At 34.6% G+C, this 11949-nt stretch overlaps 1 protein-coding gene across 1 annotated transcript; it reads right to left on the bottom strand.

Annotated features, from left to right (window-relative positions):
- Positions 1-4199: 4199 nt before the first annotated feature.
- Positions 4200-11043, bottom strand: LOC132050853 (exocyst complex component EXO70A1-like). Its single transcript, XM_059442199.1, has 11 exons — positions 10748-11043; positions 10562-10657; positions 9560-9765; positions 8562-8795; positions 7859-7997; positions 7560-7772; positions 6917-7122; positions 6202-6399; positions 6028-6127; positions 4838-5094; positions 4200-4359 (listed from the first exon to the last, which is right to left on the bottom strand). The coding sequence occupies exons 1-11, from the start codon at positions 10907-10909 to the stop codon at positions 4248-4250; spliced, it is 1923 nt and encodes a 640-aa protein (XP_059298182.1). The 5' UTR covers positions 10910-11043; the 3' UTR covers positions 4200-4247.
- Between the last annotated feature and the right edge of the window lie 906 nt (positions 11044-11949).

Here is an 11949-nt window from a genome sequence, read left to right as displayed (position 1 = left end):
TGGTCCATTTTAAAATCTTGTTACCAGGTTAATATATATAAAGCATTTTCTTCGGATCGAGATGAATTTGAATTCTCAATTTGTGAGGACTATAGAAGTGCTACAAAACCACTTGTTTTACACATATATTACTCGTTTAGGACACGCACTTCTAGAAGTTAGTTTAATCTTGACAGTTGGATATATTGTGGGTCTCAGGTTAAAAATGGTAAATGATTTTCACGATATTATTATTATTGTTTTGGTTAACATAGGAAATTGATACTACATATTCCCTCAGTCTCAAATTATTTATTGTTTTTTTGCTTTACACATCCCTTCAGAAATATTAATTGGAAAGGATATGACTAACTTTACGTTATTTATGTCTAAGTTATAATTTCTCTCCATTAAATGTTTACTCTATCTGTGTGTTATCTTCATTAACGAAAAAAATTTACTAAGGGTAAAATACGGAAAAATAATTAATTGTACTTAGACCTTTTAAAACGAAAAATAATTTAAGACAATTATTTTTAATAACCACGACATATAATTTGAAATGGATGGAGTAAATAGTTTATCCCTCTCTAGTTGATGTAAGCAAAATATAGGAAGAGATCTAGATAGTATGTACTCTCATGGATGGATAGGTTACTACTAAAAACAAGCGAATTTCCAACAAAAAAAATTTCAAGAGATATCCGTCGGCTGTCGGCATTTGGTTCGTCGGAAATTTTATATTTTCGAACGAACCTAAATTCCAATGAAATTTACACTATAAACCAAAAACAATGCAAATTCATAGGATCGGGGACTAGATCAAACACCCAACAAATCAAACTTGGGAGAAAGAGGAATTGCCCTCAATTGGTGCATGTGTGTATAAAATAATATCTAGATCGACACTTAAAAATATATAACAACGTGCACTGATTAAACATTCCAGATCAACTACGTATACATCGAATGAAATAATTTGTCACTTACAACGAAAATTGAGACAAGAAAAAACATTTGCCTAACATAAATTCTCGCACTATATATTAGCCTTGGATTTGTAAACCTTTGCTCGATCGTCAAGGGATGACGTGCAAAGTTTTTTGAAATGCCAAATAATTCTATTTGCAAATTTCAATGTCAAGAGGGGGATTACATTTTACATGTTGCATTTGTAGTAATGTGATTTTCACCTATAGAAAATATAGTTTGTTCGATGCATGAGTGTTGTATATTTACAAATTAAATGAATGTATATATTTAGAGATGTATATTATAAGCCTATTGTTTGTAACAAATTTTAATATGCGGAAATAAATTACAATCACAAACAAAATATGTTGAAACAGAGATTTTATTGATGAATATTGCGGGTACAAGATATGTTTACTCCCTTGATTCTTCTCTCCTAATATTTCTCCGTACGTAATTCGAGGGCTGTTAATAGCTTATTTCTCGAATGTAGGATGATTTGGATTTGGATATGTGGACTTTCTTGGGATGTATTTGATCTCCATGAAAGGATATTGTGGATCTTCTTGAAGTATTTGGTTGTCAAGAAATATCCGACAACATATTGACCTCTTCTTGAATACCTATGAGTTTATGGGATCTCTGAGATTTGATCTCTTTATGAATACCCATGAGTTTATGGAATATTCGAGATGCCTTTTCAAGGGAATATGTATCCTTTTATATAGGCGTGAGCTAGGTTTAGGAGTAGCACTTTCAAAATCCTAACATGATATAGGGCTCAACTTGTAAAGTCCCACAAAATTTCAATATCTACAAATGCCCCCTACTTCAAGGCTTGTCGGAGTGTAGACTTGCCGAAACTCAAAGACGAGACTTGAAGAACCCGTAAAAATGGAGTTTCCATCTTTGCGGTCTTGTGGCTCCATATTTTGTAGATCTGATTTGTGAGAGAAAAGATGAAGGGCAGATATGGTCCCACTGGGCGTGCCAATTCGTTTACAACAAATTTTAATATGCGAAAATAAATTACAACCACAAACAAAATATATTGAAACAGAGATTTTATTGATGAATATTGCGGGTACAAGATCTGTTACTCCCTTGATTCTTCTCTCCTAATATTTCTCTGTAATTCGAGGGCCGTTAGTAGCGTATTTCTCAAACGGATGATTTGGATTTGGATATGTGTGGACTTTCTTAGGATGTATTTGATCTCCATGAAAAGATATTGTGTATCTAAAGTATCTGGTTGTCAAGAAATATCTGGCTACATATTAACCTCTTTTTGAATACCCATGAATTTATGGGATATTTGAGATGCCTTTTTAAGAGAATATGTATCCTTTTATATAGGCGTGAGCTAGGGTTTAGGGTAGAGTGGCCTTCAAGAAATCCTAACAGATATTAGGCTCAACTTGTAAAGTCCCACAAAATTCCAATGCCTACACCTATTATTAGTGTAGTAGTCTAAACAAGCAGAGTACTTGACAACACGTATTTGTCACTGTTAACAAAACGCGATGAAAGTTTTCAATGGGGCCTAGCTGGCTAGCTCCCTCAAAAACATTCTGTTGGAAATTCGTGTGTTATTAATAGTGATATACTAAACGGCGTTAATTTACTATATAGCCAATCACCAAATTAAAATAAAAATACATATTAATTAAATCTCCTCCAATCCCGAATTATCCTTTTTTTCTTCTATTATACTTCTTCTTTTTTATACTTTTTCCTTTTTTCGCTTTCTTTCCGTTCATGGATCTATTAGAAATTTTAAGTTACTCCAGTAGGCATATACTTACTTGCATCATGAAAAGGGGGGGGGAAAAAAAAGTACCTATTTTTGTCCCATCTTTGTTATTAATTAAAACAATTCCTCATGCTTAATTTTTAATTGAAATATTCATCAGAAATTTCTGCAAATGAAGAAAAAGAATAATGTAACGAGATCGCTTTGGTTCTAACTTAAGCCTTCTTATAACATACCGCAAACGATGGGCGAGAAAGGGGAAAACAGATTGTAAGAGAATATCCAAAAATAAAATACTTTGTATTTCAAAAGCACTGTACAAATTATCAATACATACAAAAATGCATTTGATGGAGCTAAATACAAAGAATCTTCCCTGAAACCAGCCTCCCAGTTGGTGCAATATTTAGCTACATATTGCCCAAATCTTAGTCCAACTAATCAAAAACTTAAGAATACAATTTATTAGAAAAGAAGAGCCTTAGTAAAAAGACTACAATATTAATTTAGAATAGAAACTTAAGTAAATAAATTATCACAAAATCGTGTTGTAGCAAGCCACTGATTTGAAAGCGATTTCGGCCCGACAGGGATGCAAACGCTCCCCAAGCTTCCGCAGTCCGATACATATAGGTGGCTGACAAGGTCTGGATAGTAAAGACCCAGATCAGAAACGAACGGTTATACACATTTAATCGACCTCACGTATTTCTCACGCGCGCAGGAGGTGGGGGGGGGGGGGGGCGCAAATCGACTCGTTTTGCCTTGCAAAGCTAATTCTCATGTGCGCAAGGCCACTCTCTTTTGCTAGCTCTTTATTAGCTCAATAATACACAATTCAATATAAAGAGGAAGAAAGCGTTTCTCACTACCCATGTGGGAGAAAGTATATTTCACATCAGATAAAAATGAATAAAGAAAAGAGGACCCACAAGAATAAAGAGAGAAAAGAGAATTTTTTTTATTCTTTGCATTACTACTAGGTTTATTTCCAACAAAGAGTTACATATTCATGGTAGAAATAGAGTTCATTAGCCACTTTTCGTGTTCCTGTAATTGATGAGTTGACGATAGCCACTTAGGAGCCATATAAAATGGAACTCTTCCGAAAGAAATAGTTCCACGAGCATCCCTATTCTCTACTTAGTGCAGAGTTTACTAAAATAGGAGATGCCTCAAAAACTAAAACTAAGTTACCTTCGTCAGTGCTTGATCAATAAATAAGTCACACATGTGTTTGATCAATTTGTTCTCTCTTATGATTAGTACTCCACATTTGTACGTATAAAAATGAAGTAGTATATATTGTCGAAAGTATATGGACCAACTACCTTAAAATGTAAATTGGAGGATCAATTGATTCAACTCTCTGTGTCACATTCAAAGTAGTTGTCTTTATTTCAATCATGAAAATTATGTATATAACATTGCATTATACACTTTACACCCCAATTTATTTGATCAACCGTGCAATACATAAAAAATATCGAAACAAAAAAATATGCAGAAAAACTACTCTTATCAACTATATTCTTACATCTGTTTAAGGTCCTTTCCAGGTTTTTCCTTCAAAAAACTCAGCCAGCATTCGTTCAAGATCCTCGGGAGTGTATCTGATATACTTCTGGGGATTTTTGCCGCCCTCAATCATGGGCCTAATAACATAACATTAATCAAGAATTTAATGATTTGTGACAGTTATGTAGGCATGAAAACATCAGTGACATGAAAACTGAACAAATTTCATTCTTACAAAAAGGAAAATGGGAGATTACATGATCGGAAGTTATAAGTACGCTGGACTTCTTTAGTTGGATAGAATACAACTTGATCAAACAGAAAGCTACAATTAACAATACTAGGAAGTATGAAGACTGAAGAAACACGTCACAAAACAATAAATATGCAGTGACACGTATTTTTCAAGGGATGATGAGTGAACAGATCGTATATAACATTGGATAGACGCAATTACACATCAAGTACTACATTAGGCAAAAAGATATGCAGGGCATATAGTGGACTACACCCCATATGAAGAGTTTAGAAAATAATGCTTGAAGAGAGAAGATTTAGGAGTTGTACTATTCATTTCAAAAAAGTATAGTGTTAAGCAAGTCCAAGAAAGCATACCCGAAACGCTTTGCGAAAGACCTGTAGGCAGGCAATAGAACTTCGGCAACTGCCAGTCTTAGAGACTCGCGCAACTCACTGTCAGGAACTGTCCATTGAGATTGCCTCTGATGAATCTCCTCAAATAACATGTTGAAGGTCTTAAACCTATCTTTCACCGCAGACCTAGAGATACCAGTGTTGCTACTGACAACTTCACCAGTAAATGAAGCATTCCCCGCTGGAGAAGCACCTTGGACGGAGAGAGTCTGCAGAATCTGTAGCAAGGACCAGCAGGATCGTATAATGTTACTTTGTAACACACAAAGATAAAATATTTGGGATGACATAAAAAGTTGCAGTACTTCACATATACCCAACATGCATGACCAGGCTAACTAGAAGGTAACAATGAATTGAAAAGATGAAGCTGCGGAGCAAAATTTCAGAACAGGCTTCACATTCTAAACCGCATATTTGAAAAAGAAGAATACCAGAAAAAGAATAGTTCCTCAACGAGAACGTTAGAGAGGTCATGAGAACGGAAGAGGAAGAGAAGAGATTCCAGAGTCATCTTTATTCTGTATTCAATTGATCCGCGACTTGGAAATAGATAGGGTTCAGAACTAGACAAACTGATCAAAGGAAGCTATTTTAAACAATTATCTTGTCCTTAATCAGTATGATCATAACACGCCATTTTCCTGAAGAAAATATCAACCAGAATTAGATTATGTCCAACTTTTCACCAGAACTCTCAACAGGAATTTATTGAAAATCTTCCTTCGGATATTTTAGGAACCCAATCATCCTTCAGATGTTTTAGGAACCCTTCTTTACAGCTCAGACGCAAAACCAAATGTCTAACAGGTATAGTTCTTATTGAAGACGTCTCTCCAGGTGTTTTAGGCCTGTTTAAAGTTAAGAAGAACGACCACATGTCTAATGGGAGATCCATTCTAAGAAGAATCATAAGGAATCCAATTTTGTCAAAGATTAGAAGCTGCATTCTAGAAGTCCCAATCATGCTATTCAAATGAAGTCTATATCTTACCATATCAATACCATCACAGAATACCATTTCACAAGAAAGGAGAACCATAGCCCCACAAACCAAATAACCAAAGAAAACTCGGAGAAAATGTTCCAGAACACCAGTAGAAAGAATGTTGATCATCATGAGTGTAAAACTACAGAGGTTGCAAGCAAACCTTAGACCAAGAGATCCTCTTGTACTGATTTGCATGCTGCTGGACTACCCTTCTATGTATTTGTACCCAATCATCACCAAGCACGTCCTTTGCTTCTGACCTAGACCATCATAGAACGTGTAAAGATATTTGTAGTAAACTAAATAGCTCATCTCAAGTAACATTTTAACTTACCTGCGAACAGATCTTACAATATAGTGAATGTTATTCATCAGAAATAGTTGAGTCAATGCAGGATCTTTGTATTGCTTAGATTTCCCGTCCAAGTTACTCTGAAGAGCTTGCAATATTCGTGTGGTTATAACTCCCAACTGGTCTTTGGAATGACCATCATTGGCGTCTCCAAAAAGTTGCTTTAGAGTTGATTGATAGCTGTCCACAGTCAATAGATCAGACTGAGATATTGCAAAACTGTAAACACAAGCTTTAAACCGAAAAAGAAATGAATGTAAAGTTCCACTAGAACTGATAAACTAATTGTTTCAAGGGAAGTGATGCAATCAAAAGAGGAAGGAATACGAAGATGGAACACAAGACCAGACAGAGAACAGGGAAGATGGGGTTTATGATGTAAAGGAACTACAGGAAACAGTTCATGAAATGTAATACTTGCCATGCTTGGGAATGACCTGGAAAGAACAATTTCAGGAGGATATGAAATTCATAGAAATGGAAAGTAAGTAGCAAGTGTTGAGATCCTCAATAATGTACACTCTTAAAACATATTTCTTAAAACTATTTCAAGTAGTGAAGAACGAGGCATATAATTCACTTTGAAAATCAATATCAAGAATGACCAGCAACATCTGCCAAAGTGCAACATAAAACTCCTAACTCCGAACAAAAAATGAATGGGCGGAAAGGATTGGAGAGCATTTTGAAGACTTACTCAAATAAAAACTTAACATAATTAATCACATAACTAGTTAAAGGATGGACAGTTCCATCAAGAACAGAAGTCTTGGTTGCATCCTTTTCTACTGCTTCTTCAAAATCCACAAAGGTCTCTTGCGCTGTCTCAGCCAAACGATCAGTCAACACTTTAGCAGCTTCTCGCATTTCACTGCAATATTGGCTTCCAAAAATAATATCCATCTGTCACACAAACAAAATCCATGGAGGGAAATACCAAAATTAGTATTTATTGTTAAGAAATTGATGCAAGGTAACACATAGGTGAACCAATGGATACCAGGTAAGTTATTAAAGGTTCTACAATAAAATTGAAATGACAAATGGCTTTTTCTGCAAACCGCAACATGAAGAAAGGAAAGACAAAAAAATTTAAAAAGTAAAAAGAGAATGTTTGTTAATGTCAAGAATATAAATCTTATGGAGTAACACAAATACAACTATAATAAGGTAAAACTAGGATTTCCCAACTCGGAATTTCTTCAATTTTCCTACAGGTCTAGTCATTGCATGAATGCTCCTAAGTTAGCAGCAGAAGAAACAGGAAGTATAAGTTAAAACTAGGTTTATCCGAAAGCAAAGATAAGGAGACAGAGATATCTGCTGGATCATTTCCATACCTCTGACTGAAGTTCTCTCATTATCTCATACATATCTAGAAGGACAAATAGCTTTTCAGGGGAACGTTTGCTTTTGGCAATGGCTTCTCCAAAGCTAAGCAGCACCGCTACACTATTTCCAGTAACCTCTGCGAAACATTGATCTCTAAGACTATCCTGACCTTCAAAAATTTGATCAGAGACTTTCTTCTCTGCAGCAAATAAAAGTTTTACCTGTGTCAAAAATGATCAATAGGTTAATGAAAGGGGAAACAGAAAGCAAGGATCAATTAAAAATTGGATGATGAGACAGTGCTTACGGAAATCCGCATGAAGTGAATCCAATTTCCTATTTTTGCCTCTAAAACCTCCCACTGCATTTTCTGTACATCCTCTTTACCAAGTCTTTCCACACCTAGTTTTCTAAGACTCTGTTCAACGACTGCAGAACGTATTTCTCTGGATACAAACAGGATGTATGAGAAATGCAAATGACATGAGACAGAATAGCATATCCAGGGGGAAAAAACTACTTTGTCGGATAAAATATTATCATAGAAAATTAATCAAGAAAAAGCTTGGAAGTTATCAGTTCGTGAGTTCTCTCACAAATAAAAAGCCATGTTAAATATTGAGAGTTACAATTGCACAACTCTTAAGTAATATATGGGAAATGCTAGGTCAGTAGACAAGATATAGATGGAGGAAAACTAAGCAGGATTGCAACATAAGATATATTACAAAGCAGATATCGCGGGGCCACCAAAAAGAAAATCTTGGCAATGTACAGATTAAGATACTGCTGCAGTTTATAATTCTATAAATCCACCTCATCAATTCTATGACCATCAAAAAGTCAATTGAGCTTTATCTGGAAGCAAACAGGTCTCACAGAACAAAGTTCCCAGAATTGTTGCTTTTCAATTGTATAAGCTATTAAACAGGTCTAGTTAATCATTATCAACTTCAAACATTGAAGTGCTTCCTGCAAATATATATCCCGTGATTTAAGGGATAACTTACTTATAAATTGTATATAGTTGCTGTTGATGGCCAGCCTGAATCATCTGCTGAGCCAACTCATGTAACAAGGGCAGTATTCTAGGGGGGATGAGAGCTGGAGGGTGGTAAACTACTGTTTCTAAACTTCTTTGGTGCTCTTTCGTTCCAGTACCATCACCCTTACTAGGTGATCCTGTAGATGGTCTTAGAGATTGGGGGAGGCAATCGAAAAGACGATCAGGTTCCACAGGTTTACTGCAATCAATATAAGTCAAAATCAAGTTAGTTAAAATTAATACTTATCAAACAAAAGTTAACTCGAGTAGTGAACTTAAAAGGCTATAAAAGAGTTCTACTTTTACATGGATCAGGCAAGGTTTATCATCCATTGATCTTAGTGCAAGCAAACAATTACTTGTCAATGATAATGGCAGGCATTGCATAAGAAAGCCTCAATATCACAAAAAATGAAACGAATAGTAGTGTGTGCCTGTGTCCATGAGAGGTCAAATTCAAAAGTTCTGATAACCGACTTGTTACTTGTTGGATGCATGTGAAGAATTTTCTATCAGGCAATCCACAGTAGGTGATCACTCAAGCATCATCATTGCAGTTCAGTTGCTGGTGCAATTGCAAGCCAGATGAGAAGAGTAAGCAAAGAACTGTCCTTGTGCAAAAGAAAACTAATACACCTAAATCCCAAGCTAGTTGGTGCTTATGGAGAAAAGAAAAAGATAAAAAGGAAGATTTCCTATTCTCTACCAGCGCTATGAGGGAAAAAAAAATTAAGCAAGAAACTTTAAGAACAGCAAAAAAGGGTCAGCATTAGTTAAGCCAAATAAGATTCATATGCTAAATGACTTGTGTGCTTCTGTAATAAATCTAGCCTAGACATATACAAGAATAGGTAAAATTAATCCACTCAAACACCACAAAGTAAAACATATGAAGAAATTTAAAAAAAAAAAAAAAATCGTTGCACTGGGAAAAAGGAATGTGTCCTATATTAAATTACAGACCTGTACAAGGTTAGAAGCTGACGGAACTCTTCTTCAAGCTTAAGAACAGACTTTGCTAGTAAACTGGAAGCATGGTTAATCATACCAATACTACTCTTAAGGCCTTTGGTACTGCTGAAAAATTTAACAATACTCCTTAGCTGATTAACTGCTTCCAGATAACTTTCCAAATCTTCATGGGGTCCTCGCAATATTTTGGCCTCTGTCTGTAAAGTTCAAAGGGCATTTAAGCTGTAATATGATTATGCAGGTATTTAATCCAAGGGAATCAACCAATAAACCCACCCTATTTCAAATGTAATCCAAAATAAAACAAGAATTAATTCGATCGTATGATGAAGTCAAAAGCCTGTCTACATAAGTTTTTCGCTTACTCCTTTACTTGATTTTATCAACCAGTAAATCCAATCTATTTCATATGGAATCGCAACAAAATCCTTTTCGGCACAAGAGTGGAAGAACTAATTCAAGATATCAATGAAAAAGGACGACATTTTCTTGCTTTATAGTACTAGAGAATATTGACAAGTGCTTACATTTTCTTTATAGTACTAGAGAGCTTACATTTTCTTGCTCACTCTTTCACTTATATTTTCTTTTTAAAATGTGACTTGCTGCCACTACTTGATCATTGTCCCTTTGAACGGATTCACTTATACTCCCTCTGTCTCAGTTTATGTGGCACGGTTAGAATTTCGAGATTCAAACTTCTAAACTTTGACCCTGAATACGGACATAGAAGCTTTAAGCTTGTTGAAAAAAGTAGTATAAATCACAATAATTAACAACTTAAAATATTTAAAAAGGCATATAAAGAAATTTCGGTCAAGGAAAAACTTGGTCGCCGCTCAAAATTTCAACTGTGTCACATAAATTGAGACGAACTGAGTAAATACTGTGCATACTCACAGTGCAAGAAAGCAAAATCCAAAAGCTATTATACAACGAAATTTCAAGAACCGACTACAAAAAGCAATGTGTTAAAACTAAAAGAAAACGAACCTGACGTGCAAGATCAAATTGAGCCAATATAGACTCAGCTACCTTCAACGTCTTATCAATATTCTCATGTGCTTTCCTAATCGAATGCGTCCTTATCTTTTCTCATCAACCAAAAAAAAAAAAAAATCATCATTCAAATAAATATACAAAACAATCACATGCAAATAATCACGTACATTTACGTACCTGAGTTGGACGCATTGCGGTTTCAAGTGCAGATAGCCGATGATCAAAAGAACCAAGAATGGAGATCATATTATCTGTAATTGTTTGACTTTTTTGCATTGATTCGTTCATAAATTCTGCTCTTTCTTTTAGGTTTTCCATTACTACAGCATAAGCCGCCATTGTTGTTATCTGATTTGTTAACCAAAAAATGTAACGAATGTTGTTATGTATGGGAGATTATTTACATTACAGAGAAACGAAAAAGGAAACTGTATGGATTTTTATTATATTTGTATAATTGCCCCTAACTTCTTTACAAAAATTTCTCTTGAGCTTTTTTATTGAGTGTGAATTCCACCACCTTTTAATTTCATATTTTTAAGAAATAAGAACACTTAGACCCTGGTTGGATTAGCTAATTGTAAATTTGATTTTTTTGGGTAAAGAGTTACGCGTATGAATAGAACTGCTATGTGTATGAATAGAACTGCTAAAAATGTTAATAAGCACAAATTTGATTAAATTTGAAAGATTATAAATAAATATTTTTAAAAGGGAAGAATTATTTATAAGGATTATAAAGTAATTCCCAAGTTTACATACAATTAAGAATAGATATCGAGTACCCAGTCGATGTCTTGTCCATTTTCCTCTTTTACTACCTATTCTATCATTGTCTTCCAACTAATTGGTCCATTCCAGGACTAATTTTGGATCTGCTAATTTATAGAATTTACTTTGGTTCGAAGAAAGATTTAAAATATTAGTATTAGATTGGATGTCTGCATCAATAAGTCCAATATATAATTAGTCTGTAGAGTGTGCTTCCAAATTTATAGAGAAGCGTTAAAAACTACTACTCGTAATTAGTAGTGTGGTAGCATAGTACAGGACTATAGGAGACTTCAAGAAAATAAAATAATGATAGGAATTTGTTTTTGTTTGACCATATATTATTTTGAATGCTAAATATTGATCTGACTAATTTAAATTTGCATTAGGAACCCATTTTGCATTTAAGGGTGAAAGCGCTCCTTGTCGGAAATTTTTCAATTTCATCATTTGAACCGGAAAAACACATTGATTTAACTAATCCAAATTTGAACCGCACAAGATCCATTTAAGAGTGAAAGCATTCCTTATCAAAAGAGTCGCCATTCAAATTATTTGAACTTGAAACCTTTAGTTAAAGATGAGATATCTCATTTATTTCATTACCA

The sequence above is a fragment of the Lycium ferocissimum genome, chromosome 3, assembly GCF_029784015.1.
Source record: "Lycium ferocissimum isolate CSIRO_LF1 chromosome 3, AGI_CSIRO_Lferr_CH_V1, whole genome shotgun sequence".
Lineage (NCBI taxonomy): Eukaryota > Viridiplantae > Streptophyta > Magnoliopsida > Solanales > Solanaceae > Lycium > Lycium ferocissimum.
The sequence above is the reverse complement of the archived record's forward strand: the minus strand, read 5'-3'. Positions and strand labels throughout refer to the sequence as shown.